Source organism: Protopterus annectens, chromosome 16.part0, assembly GCF_019279795.1.
Source record: "Protopterus annectens isolate FY-2018-M chromosome 16.part0, PAN1.0, whole genome shotgun sequence".
NCBI lineage: Eukaryota > Metazoa > Chordata > Ceratodontiformes > Protopteridae > Protopterus > Protopterus annectens.
Genome location: NC_056750.1, coordinates 43,252,848 through 43,271,877, shown reverse-complemented (window position 1 = coordinate 43,271,877; position 19,030 = coordinate 43,252,848). Strand labels below are relative to the sequence as shown.

Genomic DNA, 19,030 nt, shown 5'->3' with positions numbered 1-19,030 from the left:
AGCAGCATTACCCTCAATTTCTTCCCATTTTTGTTTTCTAGGGTGGTAGGTTTAGAATTTGAGCCTTGCCTAAAAAAGGCACTATGGGGGTGGCAAGAGCCTTAGCCAATATCCGGAATCCCAGGGGTGACAGGTGCAAGCCGTCCCTTGCGAAGCAGCGTGGCTTGTCAAGCATGTCATCCCAGGCAGACAGACACTGGATCCCCTTTGAATGACACCAGACATTAAGCCAATTGTTAAAGCTGATCATCTTGTCTCTATATTGTGGCATCATTCTTGGTGAAGGAAGGATACTGCTCAGGGTTAGGGTCATACCTGCCTGGGCTACATAATCAGAGAGCTCCTCTATGTCTCTTTTCATGCAGTCCAGGGAGGTACGTCTCAGGTCGTTCACACCAGCATGGACAATAACTGTGTCATATTTGTACTTGCTGTGGAGTGACCCGAGTGCTTGTGTTATGTGGCGGATTCTAGCGCCCGATAGGCAGCTTACTGTGACCCTCTCCTTGTTCAGCCTGGTGAGTGGGACGTCAGTGTGTCTGACTATGGAGTCACCTATGACAAGTATGTTTGGTGTTGTATTTGGCCTTAAGGGCTGTGACTGCTTTGCACACTGCTTTTGTGGTTTATGTGTTGCTTGTGGGGTGTCTTGAGGTAGCAGTTGTTTGGGTGTCTGCTTTGGAGGCCTCTGCTGTTTAGGTAAATTTTACTCAGAGCCTCCAGTATGTCTTTGTGTGTTTATGTGTTTGATTCAGTGGAGTGGTAGCATTATGTGAGGCTGGTTTTGTGGTGTGTGTAGTTGCCTTCTCCTCCTGTCTGGTCTTGCCAGTCCTGAGTTGAGAGAGCTCAGCCTCCAGTTTGGCTAAATAGCTGCATCTCTCGCAAGTATTTGTGTTATGTGGGAGGAGGAGAGGGTTGTCTGTGTACATGAGGCAGTTATAACATTGCCTCAAGATTCCCAGATTCACCAGCTGGACCGGAGAGGAGATTGACAACTGACCTTTGGACATGCTAGAATAATATTGGGAAATCCTTAATTGAAAACAAGGGCCAGTGGGGAGTGAGGGTGTAGTGCTTTTAATTTTTAGTGCTGACTTATATAATTGCTTTAGTGAGCAAGTGCCAGGTAACTTGAGTGCAATGTGATACAAGTAACTAAATGCAAAAACGACAAACAGTAACTTTCTTTCAAGTGAAACAAGGAAATAAGTACAGTAAGCAATGCAGATATCACTAGTGATCCACAGAAGCGCTGAGAAGTTGCGTATTAGGTGAATTAGCTTCCAGGGAAATAACAAGCAAACAAACAACAATGCCTTTAACACTGCCATGATCAGCAGAAAAAATATTCACACAACTTTCAAGAATATCATTAATGTTAAAATTGTTCTTATTAATAGAGTGGCTGGTCTCCAATAAACTTTTCATCAACAGTTAATTCATAGATTACATCGCAAGAATTTAAAGTGTATACGTTTTCTTACTTCCATCTTCAGTTTTTGCTTAATGATTTTAATTATTAAAAAGAATGTTGATTTCATTTCATTTGAAGTTGCCTGTTGTTGTATTTTGATGTTTTAAATAATGTTAGTGTTGTCAGTACAAATGAATCCATATAGACAAACATTTATTGTGTCCTCTTATGTGTTAACAGATGCCTGGTGGCAGTGGGTGTTAGCAGGAGTTATTTGTGGTGGGGGTTGGGCTGTGAATTACCTTCCTTTCTTCATGATGGAGAAGACACTCTTCTTGTATCACTACTTGCCTGCGCTGACCTTCCAGATCCTCCTCCTTCCTGTTGTCCTCCAGCATGTACATGATCACATCCTCAGGTATGTTCTTTTCCAAGCCTGAAAAGTTCATGTTTCCTTTTGTTTCCTGGTAAGTTTTTATATTTCAGTGCAAAGCATACAGACAAGTAAACAAAACACATGCTGGAGAAAAAGGCTAATGGCACTGCAGAAGTGGTTTAATGTTTATAGATAGGCAGCATATCATTTTGTTTGATTTAGATTAACTTTACATCCCTTATCTGTGATAAATGAAATGTTGTTGGAGAAGTAAGGCAGACTCAGTCATCTGCATACGCATTTTGGGCTGTCCACCTGCTGTGTGGCCAGTCTTGGCCCCACATCTCCACACTGAGCTATTTGTTCTTCCATAGGTTAGTATCTGAGGACATGGGCATGTGGAGACAGCATTTGGAGACTGCAGTCTGTCACCTTCAGGGTAGCAAGGAAGCATTTGTGTGTGTTCCTAATCTCTTTCCCCATTGGTAGGCAGTGATTGCAGTTTGCCTGCTATGCTAGGCTCCTGTATTATCACCTGGTTCTGCGTAGGTTTTGTGCCCAGGCAGATATTAGTACTCTGCATGGCAGGCTAATGACCAGTGTCCCACCTTATCTCCAGCAGTGCAGTTGTACAGTCTGATCACAAATGGCACTTCTGAAATAGGGCATATCCCATACCCTCATGGATAAGTGATCTGGTTTGATTGTTCACACCCACCTCCTCCCCTGCTGGTTTCTTCAACTCCTCAGACCTAGGTCATCTGGGCCATTGTCAAGGCTATATTCCCTCAGTTGTACAACAGCAGCAGCATTTAAGTGTAAAATTCTTAAAGTAAGAGGGGGACACATATGTCACAGTGAAAGGTATCTGAAATACCTTTATGATCATGTGACTAATGACAAGGGCATGGATTTACCAGAAAGATGCATGTCAGACTGTGTCCTGCTTTAATTATAGTTATACAATGGATGTGGCAGTTAAAACATGACTTCCTTAGTAAACAGAAACAAATTAGTCATAGGAAGCAGCACTTGGTTGACAACGGGAAAGGAAATTGTTGTAATTTCACACTATCAACAGATTCACAAAAAAAAAAAAATACAGACTGGTCCTCAGTGGAATTAAACTCATATCTGCCAGTAGAGGCACTTCCAAGAAGTAGGTGAATGACACATGAGGGCATATAAATGTGGGGAAGTGGTTTAGCGTTAAAGTAAAAATATGTAGATAAAAAAAAAATAGAATCTTGCTGTAAGCCTTAACTTTAGCTATAACTTAATGAGCTCAAATTTAGGGTTTAGTGCTACTCTCAAAACTGGTGCAGGATCAGAGCTATCGGTCAGTCTCTGTGATTTAAGGTCCTTTAGAGGGCCCAGCTTCAACCTTACTGGCATTGCATTGATGTTTTCTCTCTGTGACAGGCTGTTTAAGAAAATTTAACAACACCTTAACAACACCAGTAATCCATAAAGAAGCCAGGCAGTAAGAGGCCTAGACTGATCCTATAAAAGGAAGTTAAAGCCGTAGCTACCCACTGAAGATGTATGGCACTAGTATCAAAATAAAGCTGCTAGTATGAACCCACCACTGAGTGCAAGTTTGGCACCATGTGTTTTCACTTCCAGGGCATGTATTTGTGCCTGAGTTCCCTTGTGGGCCAGCTAGCCTGTAGCCTCAGCTTCTGCAAAGGGTCCTATCGTGCAGCTGTACATCCTTCATTCTGCACCCCACTAAAAGACATATCCTCTTAAAGTGAGCCTTTAGGCATTTCCTGAGTGATAATAACTTGTCAGCGTTCCCAAATTTATATGGTGCTGAGTTCCAGCAAGTTGGAGCTATTTTGTAAAAACCTTTTTCAGTTGTTACAAGTTAAAAGGAAGGATCATCTGTAGAAGCACACCATTGTGATTTCTTAGAGAACGGGTCCCATTTCTTTTTCGATTAAGTTACATAGTGGAGGCAGTACCATTCATGAAGTACTTTAAAGGTTATTGTATCCAGTAGAAGTGTTACACTGGCATACTGGAGGAGCCATTTGGTTTTATGTAGTGAAACACGGAGCATCTGTGAGTGTGTGTGTGTCAGGTGTAAGAAATGTATCTGCAGTAGTTTGAAGTGAAAAGGCATTTTGAGGGGAAAGCTGTGTGATAAAAGGAAGTGCTTATTCAAAGCCAGGGCAATGGAACATTTACTGCAGTGGCTGTTCTGGTTCCTACAGTAGGTAACTAGGCTATTTTATAGGGTATTTAAGGTGACCATGTCACCTGGGATTCTGTATGGGTACTCAATGACTGATCTTCGTTAAGACTCAGCCCAAAATGTCTTTGTTGTTCTACAGTTTGAAGTGAGAATCCAGTCTGGACTTCAAAGTCTGATTGCAGCTCCTTTAGCCTTTAAAGTGTACAAAACATCATTCCTTGGTCTTAGTTTGTGTTTACAGCTAATCATTTATTAGCAAGCCAGTTATCTGAGGCACTAACGTCATCTTGTAGCTGACTATTAGGATTTTCAACAGTCATGTGTTGTGTTTAATAACTACATCATCTAGAAAGAGCACATTAAGTGTGGAAGATTCCTAGGGATGTCATTTATAAACAGTAAGAAAGTAGTTGTCCACAAGTATCTGACCCCTGTGGAATAATTTTATTAATAATGCCTGACTTACAGAGTGAACTGTGACGTCGCCTTACTCTGTGGCACCTGGCCAATAGTCAAACCCACTTTACCAATGTTACAGTTGGACTCCTTATTTTTGTAGTAGTAGAGCAACTGTCATTGCTTTGCTGTTTTTATTGTGACTATAATTTGAAGAATTATAACCTCTACAAAATTTTCTGTATTAAAATAAGACAAATAAATCCAAGCTATTGTGTACCTCAGCTTCTGTAGCGGTGGGTGTTGTAACAGTGTCTCACTTTTAGAGGGACGATTCAGTATTGTTAAAGGCACATCTCCAGATTCATCAGACTCTGAAAAACATTGCTTGATTTTTCTTTTTGTTCAGCTCACCTACTGAGTCTAATAGCCTTGGTAATTTCTGAAGCTCATTTCTGTGTAAGGTTTTTAGAGGTAGTCCCACTGACATAGTGACCAGAGTCCTGACTAACTGTAAGTAGCAGATCCAGCACCCAAGAGGCCTGTTAACTAAGGTAGGAATAAGCAGTTAGAGAATCAACTCTGTCACAAAGACTGGGATGGGAAATCCATGGTAGAAGTCTCCTCTGTTGATGACCTGAGGGACAGCTCTAGATACATAAACAGTCTGGCTGGGCTGTGCAGGACAGCATACCACCAAATCAGAATTTGTAACATCACAGCACCGCTAGTCTTGATCTCTGATCCTTCCACAATACGTCTTGGCTTTCTGCCCTTACTGAGTTGCCTACCTTGTAAAGTGTTTCCTTTCCAACACACACACACACACACACACTGTGTGCGTGCTATTAGTGCATCATGTGATCAGCCAGAGTAAGTCACCTGACAGTTTCATAAACTAGATGGACAGGGCAGGGCGTTTCTTGATTTGAGCTGTGCATCAAGCACCACGGCTCTGCTATCAATTATTGGTCCATGTTGGTCCTTGGAGTATATTTTTGTCTTTGGAGGATTCCATAACTGCACTTGCACCTAGTTTATAATTGTCTGCAAACTTGATCAGTCAGAGCCCCTTGATGATCATGACTTCTGAGAAGTAGATGCCACAAAGGAGTGGCCCCAGCACCAAGCCTTGAGGAATTCTGCTAGTCACTGGTATTTTTGTAGAGGTAGAATCCCTGATCCTCATTTCTTGGGTCCTGTTTTTGAGCCAGCTGACTATCCAGCAGGTGACATAGAGATTTATACTTCAGTTTGTATAGAGATCTTCAACCGACTCTATTCTGTCAGACCTATTACATGTTCACAATTCCAGTTGTGTCATAAACACCTGCTTAAGGGATCTCAATCTCATTTGCAAATTAATCAAACCTGTTGGAGGGATAGGATTGTATCACAGAGAATACTGCTTCTATGGAATCGTCTTCCACTCCACATAAAGCAAAATACGTATTTTACTCTGTTTAAATTTAATTTGGATGAATGGATGGGTAAAAACAAATTCACAACTGGTTTAACACCTCTGTCTTTAGTGGACAGCGGAAACATGTATATGTCCCAACATATATTTGTTAAGCCCAGTTATGGGTTATTTGTATGCAAAATATAAGGGCTAAAAACCACCATGGGAATATAAGGCTAATCTTCTTAAGAACCTCGTGGATCAGTAGCCTACTAAGTACCTATGAACCACCACAGATTCCAGGTCAAGGGAGGTAATGTTGTGTAGCTGCACAGTGGAATTATGGGAAAAAGTCATTTCCAAAACATCAGCAACATGTGACCTTTCCTGTGCCTCGGCAGCTATTGCACAAAAGAGAAATACAGCCAGTCTCTGCAGCAGAATAAGGACATATTTATACATATTATTCTTTCTGGTTTCCCCAAAAGTTGTCAATGAAGTACATTCTAGAGCTCACATATCCTAATTATATTATAAAAACAAAGAACATAATGATGTTGACACTACACACACCTTTTCTATGTTGATGCTGTAAGAGTTTATAGTTAATATGGGCATGCTGATGTCTATGTCCACAACTGTCTTCACAAAGCTCCTAAGAAAATCTTAAAGTTGTGCGTGGAGTATTTCCTCTTTCAGTTTACCTTCTTGCCATGCGGCCTTTCTTGTTTTCCCAGGGTGTCCAGCTAACATTTAAAACTCTGCTCTCGTCAGATTGTAGACGGTGCACTTTTTCTGGAAAAGTACTTCTGGCCCAGTGTGTTCATTCACTAAATCTTTCCATTGAGTGGTCTGCCAATTAAGGCATCACTTTTCAGTATAATGATAAGAAATTATTTGATCTCGGGCCAAAAACATTTTTGGAGCAATGCTTTTTACTACAGCCTGTAACATTCACTCTTCTTTGAAAAAGATGCAGGTGATAGTGGACTTTTTTCTGTCTTTTCTGAGCAACTTTACTTTTAACAAGGGTATTTCTGAATACTCTACCATTAAGTGTTTTGTAGATTGATGGTTCTAGACTCACTTCATATGAAAGAAATCTAATGGTACCTCAGAAACATTTAAGACCGTAGTTCTCAATACCTTGAACATATCTCCTTCCTTGAAGAACAATTTCTAATCTTGGATGCTTCAAATATCAGAGACAATGCCTTCCTTTTTTACTTTTATCACTAACCTAAAGGATGTCAGTACACTTTGGGGGCTGAATTACATAAAGAGCATATTACTTGGCTGTGAAAATGAAAGGCTTATAAGCTTATCTAAATCATCCTCACACAAGCTATAAGCAGGTGTTAGATATAGCTCCAAAGTTAGGTGCTTTGCAGACAGTACCAGACAATGTTGCAGTCATGAGATAACTCAATGTTGTTGTTGTTGTCTTTCAGCTTTTCCCGGTTAGGGTTCCCCACAATGGAACTCCGGTCCGCTAATGATTGGCAGTAGATTTTCACGGTGCCAAGTTGCCAGCTTGATGCCCAACCTTCAACGAAGGCGCGCCCATTCACGCATGTTTTTCGGAACGCCACTCGACCCGCAGGGAGGACATGCAGACTCCAGATGGAAGGCACTCCCCACACACTAGCTGAGAATTGAACGGGAGAACCTCTTGCTGTGAAACAACAACAATGAACAGGGAAAAAGCTCATTGAAATCCATTCTGTAGACTACTTACGACAACTGTGCAGCAGGCTGTCCTACTTACGACAACTGTGCAGCAGGCTGTCCCTCTGGGCTTGTTGGTGCATGCAGTTTACATTTCAAATTATTAAAACACCCAGGCATGTACCTTGAACAGAAAAGTGCCATTGGTTGGATAAACAGTCTTCTCTCATGACCACTGAAAAGTAGGGTCTTCCATTGGTGAGTTTGTTTGCATCTCATTTCAGCTTCCTCTGTTTTGCTGAAATTGTTGTCACTGAACAATGTCGATAAATTATGTTACTTAAGCTCGTATCTCTACTTTCTGTATGCATCCCCCCAGTTCCTCTGATTATAAGAATGTTGCTGAAAGTAAAAATATATACTATCCTGATTACTGCACTATGGCCCACATAACCCAGGTTCAGCCTTTTCAAAAGCAAACCAGTTGCTCAGCTTTCTCTTCATGCCATCTTTCTAATGCAGTAAGAATGCAGAGTCCAACATCTGAACCTCACATGTCTTAGTTAGAAGATCTCAGACAGATCCCCAACAGTCAATTTCCTGTTAAGAGTTGTCTTTTCCAAAAGTAGCCAAGAGACCAACCTGAAGTGTCATTTCTGTCTAAGCTGAAAACATCGACCTTTTGGTACCAGAATAAAGGCAGTGATGTAGTTTCCACCTCTGTTCCTCAGATTTTGTCATGACTTACTCCATTGTGATTTAGTTTCTACCTCTGTTCCTCAGATTCTGTCATGACTTATCCTGCTGTGATGGAGTTCCCACCGCTTTTCCACATATTCTGTCATGACTTACCTTGTTGTGATGTAGTTTCCATCTATGTTCCTCAGATTCTGTCATGACGTACTCCACTGTGATTTAGTTTCTACCTCTGTTCCTCAGATTCTGTCATGACATACCCTGTTGTGATGTAGTTCCCACCTCTTTTCCACAGATTCTGTCATGACTTACCCTGTTGTGATGTAGTTTCCACCTCTTTTCCTCAGATTCTGTCATGACCTTACTCCGTTGTGATGCAGTTTCTATGTCTGTTTCTCAGATTCTGTCATGACTTACCCCATTGTCATGTAGTTCCCACCTCTCTTCCTCAGATTCTGTCATGACTTACTCCGTTGTGATGTAGTTTCCACCTCTCTTCCTCAGATTCTGTCATGGCTTACTCTGTTGTGTAGTTTCTGCCTTTGTTCCTCAGATTCTGTCATGACCTTACTCCGTTGTGATGTAGTTTCTACGTCTGTACCTCAGATTCTGTCATGACTTACCCCATTGTCATATAGTTCCCACCTCTATTCCTCAGATTCTGTCATGACTTGCTCCATTGCTTGATGCTGGTCTGTTATTCTTCAAAGTGCATTATCTGCCTTTGCTGCTTTTATGCCTGTGTTTCTTGCAGTACCTTCTCATACTGCAATAAAACAACTTTTGATGAAGATCCTTTATTAAGGCTTCCAAAGCTTCAGCTCCCCTGGGACCTCAACTTTGTTTAACAGTGATATGAGACAGAATAATTTCTGAAGTGCAAACCTTGATATGTATCAAAAAAGTGCTGAGTTTCTTTGAAGGCAAGCCTCTACTGTCATGTATCACATGAGCCGAGTCACCCGTACTGTCATGTATCACGTGAGTTGAACCCGTACTGTCATGTATCATGTGAACCAGCCCCCCCCCCCACTGTCATGTATCACGTGAGCCGAGCCCCTACTGTCATGTATCTTGTGGTTTACGGCATGTTTTTGATCAGTTTCCACAGTTGCTAGCCTTCTTTCTTAAATTACAGAATAAAGCGGTGATCATTTCTGCATACCGTAGATATTTACAAACAAGTCATATATTTATAATGAAAGAATATCTCTGAGAAAATCAGTTTTCTGCATTATTCATAAAAGGAAAACCACATTATCCAGTTTCTAAGCAGACCCCTTACAAGTATTTAGTTAAATATATTAATTTCAATAATGGCAAATACAACAAACTGAATGGCATTGCCAGACCTCCTTCCTCTAGATCTGGAGCTGTTACAGTAGCCAAAAACATTACATAAACATAAATGTTTCTGCTGTAAGTTATCTGTGACAGCCTTATACATATTAACACATATTAAGTTTCCTACTATAAACGCTATACATTCCTTTGAATTTTTACTAATTGCTTAGCTACCTCTGATCAACCCTATCTATATACATGATATATCAAAGAATCTTTATATTGATATTCAGTTGAAAAATGTTTCATTAGTGTTTTACAAAAATATTCTGTTGCATTTCATAAAAATGTTTACTATTGTTAGCGAGCTGAAACATACAATGGTAAATATAACTGTCATTTAGTGTCATGTACTGTATTTTTGCCATGTGGCCCAGGTCATGGCTGAAAATAGTCTTTGATCCAATATCACCCAGTTAAATGAAAATAAATATAAGAATTAAGACTGCTACTTTTATAGCATTTTTCCAGCATTATAAACAGTCTGTCCAGTCTAGAGGCAGGGATAGCATATGCTGTAGACTAGTCACTTGTTTTTGGAGATGACCGTGAGCTTCTTAGTACGCCTCCTCACAATGATATAATTCCAGCACCAGTGATCCCTGACTGAGGCCTAGATATCATGCCTTTAGGTAGCAGCCTAAGTAGTAAAAGAGGTGGTCCAGGAAGACAACATATGATGAAGGTTAGCCTGCTTACCTCTCCCTGGAGTTAGGGAGGTGCAAATTCTGGGAATACAAATCTGGCAGTGTTGACCTGTGGATGCTTTGAGTCTGTCAAGACATGATAGTTTATAAGGGAGGGCAGGACTCTGTGAGGGGTTAATTACCCACATCAGCACATGACAAGCCTTTACTCTGCTTATTGCATGCCTACTGCTAAGACACTTGTACAGGCATGTCCCAAAAGAAACGTAATAGCATAAGGAAAAATCCTCCATAATGGCTGCTTTGGCTGAAGGGCATACCATTGAAGAGAGTTCTTACCATGGAATGGAATGAATGGTAGAACCATGGTGGTGGATCTGTTGGTCAGTGTAAAGAATGTAGCACAACAGATATTTTTGCTGAGGTCTTGTGCACTCTTCCTAGCAAGGAGGTTTTGTCTTCCTACACCCCTTCTCTTTATATATTATATTTCTAAAGTTACACAACATTAAAGTAACAAGAATTGTTTATGTTCTTTTCAAAAGTCAGCATTTTCATTTATTTTGAAATGGTGCAGTGTCAGAGTTACTGTACTAAGAGATTTGCAGTGTGAAGCAGATCCCACACTAGGAGTGCAGCCCCCCCCCCAAAGAAGTACAACTTCAAATAATTGTATATAGTCTGACGGATCAGTAATTTGCCGTTTCATTTTTCAATAAATCATATTTCCACAGTCCGTAACCAAAAAATTATGATTCCTTTTTATCATCTCCTCCTCCTAATGTGTATTCTGTAACATTGCTGTAAATTCTGTGTGCAGAAAGCCTTAGCTGAATTAGTTATATCCTGTTGATATAACAGCCAGACACCTTCCAAAACTTAAGGGTACATTCAGATGCCCAGACTGTTAATCACCTCAAGCAGAGCTGAAGAAAAAGAATGCTTTGGGCACAAAGTCATTCAAAGCTTCCTGTCACCACTTGTGGGCTTTTGAGGATTGATGGTCAGCTAATGCTGTTCTCCTCATTTTATTTTTATGACAGAAAGTGCATGAAAACTTCAGTGAAATTGTTAATTTTCAACTAGGAAAAAGTGCCTTTATAGACTGTCATGTGACTTTTAGTAACTTTTAAACAAGAGTGTTACTTCTTTTGAGGAAAACAGTTGTCAAAACTAACTTAAAACTATTTTACTTTTGTTGGCTGTGGTAAGTGTTTTAATTGATTTTCATTGCGTTTTTTGGTGGAACATCCAACATTTTCACCAACTACTGCTGCCAGGCTTGCCTGGGATTCAGATGTCTTTTTTGGCTTCACCACTGAACACCTTACTGTTTCCTCAGTTCTTTCTTCTTCTAGGCACAAAAAGAAAAAAAAATTCTAAGTAGCCTTTGCCACTTCAGCAGCCATGTCAGTTGTCTCATCTGCAGATTGGTGAGTGTGCTGTGACCATTTCTGGTTCTTCAGACCAATCATCCTTTCCTTGACTCCCTCTGGTGTAGTCCCTACAGCCATCATGGACTGGGGGTGCTAAATACATCCTCTGAGGCTGTTGGTGGGCAAGTGAGATCCACTCTTGGTAGAAGGGGCAGGGAATGACTCTGCCCAGCCAGAGTGGAAGGCCTGTCCCTAGGGAGATTTTGTTTGTCAAAAGTAGGTCTGCTTCTTTGAAAATGCCTGTCAAAACAAGCAAAAAGTCAGACATGTCTTCTTTCTCAGTTATGTTCAATAGTTCTGGTGTTTCTGGTAAATGAAAAAGGAGAGCATTCACTGTCTGAGGATGTTTAAGATTTTGAACAAAATGTTTGTGAAGGGACCTCAGTTTTCTGTCCTCAGGTTTCTGATTCTGCTATTGGTATTGCTTCTCACAGCCCTTTGGAAGGGTTTTCTTTTTCTGAAACCATATCCAGAACAAATCAGTTGTTTCACTGAGAACATAATGATCTTGCCACTATCTTTGAAGTAGTATTATGACTTACTGCAACCTGAATTTCCTGAACCGATTCCAGTTCCTCCTGTTCTTCAAGCATTGGAGGATATAGTTATTACAGCATATAACTTGTCCAACAGCCTCCTTGCTGCCACACAGAAAGTATAATATTCCTCAGTCTTATAAGTTTTTATTTTCTAACCCCAAGTCAGACCCAGATGTGATTTCACTGGATAAACCGGCTGCTGCTAAACATCTGCTTAATGCTAATCTCTCCCCCTTCTGACAGGGATTATGCTGCCTTCTTTCAGAATATGAGGAGCAATATGCATCTTTTCCCTCATTTGAGTAAAAAAATCATCTTTGTATAATCTTATTACTTCTGTATTCAAGTGACTACATCATCATCATCAACAATCCCCTTTTTCCTGTTTTCTACATGGGGTCGGGGCGTCATGTCAACTGTCCCCATCAGTCGCTTATCTGGTCAGGATAAAATAGACGAACATTCATGGGTTCAGTTCAAGCAGCTTTATTACACACAAACATCAGAAATGAGGTTTTGTAACTTAAACTTAAACTTGTAGACAGACTGACTACCACACTCATACATGTTAGCACTCTGGCTGTTCTCTCAAAATGGCACTGCTTGCCTGCACGTGCTCCGTATTATATGCATGTGCTACATCTGGAAGTGCTTCTTAAAGGTACATACACACGCTCTGATCTACATCCTTCCTAAATAGTCCTTATATGAAATTACAGTTTTCAGTGACATACAATTTACAGAAATTATCGTTTGACATGCATTTATACAGAGCTAGTTGTCTGACATGCAATCATACAAAATTAGACACATATAAAACAGTTGTGTCCAGGTTTCTGTGTATTTTACAGTAGGTCTAGAAATGCGACCTGACTGTATAACATAAAAGTCAGAACTGGATCTAGCAACGGGGACTGTCTTCAAGGAATGTTCAACTTTGGGGCATCTGGGGCATCATCAGGAACAGGAATGGATACTGCAACATGTTCTTTGGTATGAACATTGTCTGGGTTGCTCCGAGATTTAGACTCTGTATCACAGGTACAGTGCTGTGATATCATTTCTGATACAGGAAGATGTCTGTGGTTTCTCCTTTACTCTATACCCTCAGATTCCACTAAGTAGGATCTCGGCTCGATACACATACCTTATACTTGACCAATTCGATCAAAGCCTTTTACCGTTTGCATGCTCACTATCTCCTCCTTTTAATGGACAAAGAAATCTGCTAGTTTTATCATAGCTGGACTTCTGAGAAGAACGCTTCTTAAATAGTTGGACGTTAATTGCTCTGTTGTTTTTAGCATTAGGCACCAACAAACTAGAACTGATAGGCAAGGTTGTTCTGGTTTGCTTAGACAGAAGTCTGAGCAGGCAAGTCAAGTAGGTTGTCATGGGATATATTTCTGAGGTTGAGTAAATTCATGAAGTTATCAATGTTGTCACACTTTGACCTCTCTAGTAATTGCTTTGCACTCTGTACTTGCACATTCAGCAAGGCCCTTTTGACTGTAGATATTCAGGACTACTAGTAACATGGATAAAGTCCCACTCTTTTGCAAATCTCTGAAACAACTGACTGGTAAACTGAGAACTGTTTTCAGAAATAACTTTGTGTGGACTACCTTCATCTTAGTAATAACAGCACTGGGCATTAGGTAGGTAGCAGATCAATCTCAAACCAGTTCGAATAAGAGTCTACCAGTACTAAGTAATGCTGACTGTTCCACTCAAATATGTCATTTGCTACTGTTGACCAAGGTAGTTCAGGAATTTGGCTTAGGTGAAGTGGCTCTTTTTGCAAATGCAGCTTAGTACTATTGCACACTGAACAAGAAGAAAGCGCTTTATCAATGTCTTTTGCAAGAGAATGCCAAAATACTAGTCCTCTCATCCTTCTTTTGGTAGTGTCACAACTTGGATGGCCATGATGTAACATCAGAATGTATTCATGCTGTAAGGAAGTAGGAACAATAACTTTTGGACCTTTGAAAATGATACCATCTTCCATCAGCATCCCATCTCTGTATGAAAAGTAAGGTTGCACTTGTGGTGGTACACAGGATTGTTTTGACGGCCATCCTACATTGATGAAGTGGTTGAGCTTTTGCAAAATAGGATCAGTGTTTGTATGATCTCTTAGCTCATCAAGTCTTATGATAAAAAATTACACATTTCCATGACATCAAAGTCAAAATTTTCTGCATCAAGCTGTTCCGTAATATTTCTGGGTGATCTGGATAAAGTATCAGCCAAATAAAGAAGTTTGAAATTATTCTTTTGCAATTTGAGCATCATTCTTTGTAGTCTTGCTGGAGCAGAATGCATAGGCTTTTTTAAAATAATGAGTAGAGATTGATGGTTTGTTTCTATCTGGATTGCTTGGCCATAAATATAATCACGGAACTTCAAGCATGCGAACACAATTGCCAAAAGTTCGAGCATACTGCATCTCAGTTTGGGTAAGAGTTCTAGATGCATAGGCAACAGGTCTACCCTCTTGAAGAATAACTGCACCAAAACCGAACTTTGAAGCATCACAGGAAAGAACTACTGGTTTGTGGACGTCATAGTATCTTAATGTAGGGGATTAGCAATTTACTGTTTGAGGTTATGAAATGGTCTTTGGTGGTGGTCTAACCATGACCACGCAACAGTCAGCTCTCTTAAAGGTGCTGATAACTCACTAAAATCAGGGATAGATTTGCTCAAATAGTTAACCATACCAAGAAAACACTGTAAGCCGTGGACATTATCTGGAGATGGCATCTCAAGAATGGCTGCTTGCTTGGAAGGGTTTGGTCGTAAACCTGTACTGATAAATAAATGACCTACATAAGTAACTTCTGGTAGTCTGAATTTGCACTTCAGAGGATTAAGCTTCAAATTCACGTGCTCTGTCCAGAACTTTCCTGGGGTTTCTGTCATGCTCTGCTTCACCATTACCTCCAACCAGAAGTCATCCACTGTTATTGCACACAGATAAATTTGCTCTATTGCAAGCTGAAAGACTTCACTGGCAGAATTTATTCCAAAAAGGATTCCTGGGGAATTTGTATATACCAAATGGGGTACAGAATGTAGTCAGTAGTGAGGATTTGTGATCAAGCATTACTTGCCAAAATGAACTCTTTGCATCCAAGACTGAAAAAACAGTGGCATTTGACATGAGGGTTGCAATTTCCTCGACTGTACACATAGGATGATGAGGTCTTTTTAATGCCTTGTTCAAGTCTCTTGGGTCAGTGCATATTCTGATTTCATCTGAGTTTTTGTTATGAGCAGCTACCATGGAAGACACACACTCGGTTTTGTGACTGGACAAATCACACTTTGCTGCACCATTTTGTCTAACTGGACCTTGATTTTGTTCTGCATAGCTATTGGAACTCTTCTTGCTGGTCTGCTTACATGATGTACTTCTTTGGTAAAATAATGCAGTTTCATTCTTAAACTGTCTCTGAGACCTAATAATGACTGCACAGGTCTTCTGACTACATAAAATAGCATGTTGTAACTGTTCCCAGCTGAATAGCATGAAAGCACTACTGAGCCTTCTATTTGAATCTCTTCACCTCCATAAGCAACAAGCTTCACAATATTAGCCAAATTAAGTTGCTTACCAGCTCTCACTTGAGCAAACGCTTCTGCTGACATCACATTACACTTTGAACCAGTGTCTACTTTGAGCTATGTGGGTTTACCATCTATCAGAACAGTATAAAATATTTTGTTCTCTGCCAGCAAATCTACTGCATTAATCTTTTCACCAACCCCTGATACACCAACTACATAGAAAGTAGGTTTGCAGCTTTCTACATGATCGTCTTGCTTTCTTGAGTGACCTTTCTTAATAACTGAATGAGGCTTGCTTGCTTTACAAAACTTTTGAAAGTGGTTCCATTTTTTACACTTGTGGCATTGCTGACCAAATGCTAAGCATTTCTCTCATTTAGACTCATGGCTGGCTCCACAGTTACGACAGTTAACAAAAAGACTTGACTTGAGTTTTGCTGACTCACCCTTATACTGCACTGAGCATGTCCATTTTGATGAGCTAGTCTTGGAACTTGCTACAAAGCTACCAGGTCTCCTTGCCACACCCACAGGGGCTGCAGCGGCTATATTAGGCCTGTTTCTGCTTGCCATGTGTTGCATGCTGTCTATGTTTACTCTAGAGCCTGCTGAAACTAAGCTCTTTTAGCTTGCAAGCATGTTTATGTGCCTTTCTGTGAGCTCATGGACTTGATAAATCTCTGTGGCTTTGCTTAACATTAAATCACTGTCATGGAACACAATCTTTCTCACTGCAGCACTGGTAATACCGCACACATGCCTGTCCTTTATTAACTCATCTTTCAAGTCACCAAATCTGCACGTTTTAGCTTTATTTCTCAAGTTAGTGATGTAAGCTGCAAAATTTTCATCTGGATTTTGGTCTCTTGCATAAAATGGGTGTCACTCTAATGTAACATTTGTCTGAGGGTTTCACATTTCTCTAAATTTATGTTTTAAGCACTCAGAGTCTTCCCTTGATTCAGCTGGTACCACAATATGATGGTTTTCCCCCTTTCCTGCATATACTCCAATGAACAGTCTCTTTCAGTGTCTTCTGACCCAGCTAAGTTAAGCAAAGTAAATGCCCTTGTGCATGCATCTTTGTCAGAAAAAGCTGCTTGTATGAAAATATTGTACTCCTGCTCAAATACTCTCCAATTCTCTGCTGTATTATGATCAAACACAAGTGGACTTGGTCTGCGAAAAGGCTATGCCATATCAACACACAGTAGTGAAGGTGCTTGAAATTATGTACGAACATACACACAAATATATATGCCAGAATTTTATGCCAGTACTTATAATTATGCCCAATAGCATGACAAACTCTCTGAAATAATTGCACTTGCCAAATAAGTCTCTGCAGCACAAGAACACTCTGAAAACACTGTACTTTGTGAAACCACTCCTTATCAGTGTAAGAAATCCTTTGAAATGGCTGTACTTTGTAAATAAACTGTACACAATGGAAAAAGCACACTCTGAAATGGCGGCACTCTGCAAATAAATGTACACAGCACAAGAAACTTTTTGAAATGGCTGTACTTTGACTGCACTTTGTAATATAACTGTACTTTGCACACAGCAAACACTTTGAAATAATTGCACCGTAATAAAGCACACACTCTGCAAACACTTTGCACATTCCCAGATACTTCGAACAACTCCAGTTATGCTTTGAATTACTTCGGTCAATGCAAAAGAGTAGTTTATGCCCAGAATACAGTCTTTTACTAAAAACATACACTCCCCTTGCTCTTTAAGCTTAATTTGCCCTTTTTATTGTACTCGTTATGCCCCTTTTAACCACTTATCATGCTTATTATACTTTTCTTGTGCTCATTTTACATTAAACATGCCCATTATGCAAATTGGAGGTAATTCTGAGCTCCATATAAATATTTCTTCTAGTTTTATCAAATATTGTGGTTTTGACCATTTAGTTTAACTAATAATGCGGTTTTGCCTTTTGTTTGCCTAATAATGTGTTTTTGTGCTACTTGTTTGATTAATAATGCATTTTGTGCCTTATAAATGCTCCGTTTCATTTTCATTCCCAAATAAATCATTTGTGCAGTTTTCTTTACCTTGTTTTTGGCCCTTTTTCATTTGTCTGAGCTCTGTTTCACTCAACCTGCTTAGTCTGCCTTCACCTTCAACTCTGTACCTCATGGCTTGAAGAAGTTGTTCTTCTAATCCCAGTTCTGACACCATGCCACTCGTCTGGTCAGGATAAAACAGACAAACATTCGTGTGTTCATTTCAAGCAGCTTTATTATACACAAACACGTCAGAAATGAGATTTTATAACTTAAACTTATAAACAGACTGACTACCACACTCATACATGTTAACATTCTGGCTCTTCTCTCAAAATGGCACTGCTGCCTGCATGTGCTCAGTATTATATGCAAGTGCTACATCTGGAAATGCTTCTTAAAGGTACATACACATGCTCTGATATACACCATCTGTCTTGATTCAATGCCACACTCCTGCCTTCTTCGACACTCATGCCTGTTACAGATATTCTTTCACACAATCCATCCATCTCTTTGCTGGATGCCCTCATTTCCTCTTACCTTCTTCCTGTCTGTCCTAAATCTTCTTCAACAGATTGTCTTCTGCATTTCTGCACATGTGCCTGAACCACCAGAATCTGTTCTGTTTGATCTTTTCTGCAATTAGGGCTACTTTGACTTCTACTCTTATGCCCTTATTTCTTTATCTGTTCCACAGTGTGCATCCTAACACCCATCTCAGGTACTTCATCTCCAACACCTCCAGCTTCCTCAACTGTTCTGCCTTTATTGCCCAGGTTTCTTTACAGTACAGTAGTACTGTTCGCACCACTGTCTTGTACACCTTACTTTTCAGCTTCTTTGGCATTCTTCTGCCATACAGTACACCTGATACTCTGTGCCATTTGGCTGCGGCCTCTCTGATTCTAGCTTTGACTTCTTCATTCACACTTCCCTTCTTCTCAATCACCCATCCCAGATACTTGAAGCTGTTAAACCTGTTCCACTATCTTCCCCTCTATCTCAATTCTCTGCTTCTTCTGAGTTACCCATTTGCTGCCTTTACCAATGTCCTATATACACTCAGTTTCATCCCATGTGCCTTCTGTTTTGCATTCCATTCCCCCATCCTTTGCTGAAGTTCTTGCTGAGAGTCTGCCTGTAATGCCACATCTTCTGCATACAGCAACATTGTTGATCTATTCCCTCCAACCTGTTTGCTAATGTAGTCCATCACCAGTATGAACAGCAATGGGTTTGGAGCTGAACCCTGATGCACACCCACTTCCACTGGGTACCCCGCTTTGAGACCGATCACTGTTTGTACTTGTGT

At 40.3% G+C, this 19,030-nt stretch overlaps 1 protein-coding gene across 3 annotated transcripts in view; it reads left to right on the top strand.

Annotated features, from left to right (window-relative positions):
- POMT1 (protein O-mannosyltransferase 1) overlaps nucleotides 1-19,030 on the top strand; it is a 1,532,857-nt gene that overhangs the window by 1,422,709 nt on the left and 91,118 nt on the right. For all 3 annotated transcript variants that reach the window (XM_044058401.1, XM_044058399.1, XM_044058400.1), the window contains one exon: nucleotides 1,655-1,832. In XM_044058401.1, the coding sequence (XP_043914336.1) occupies nucleotides 1,655-1,832 (178 nt within the window). The remainder of the gene's footprint in view (nucleotides 1-1,654; nucleotides 1,833-19,030) is intronic.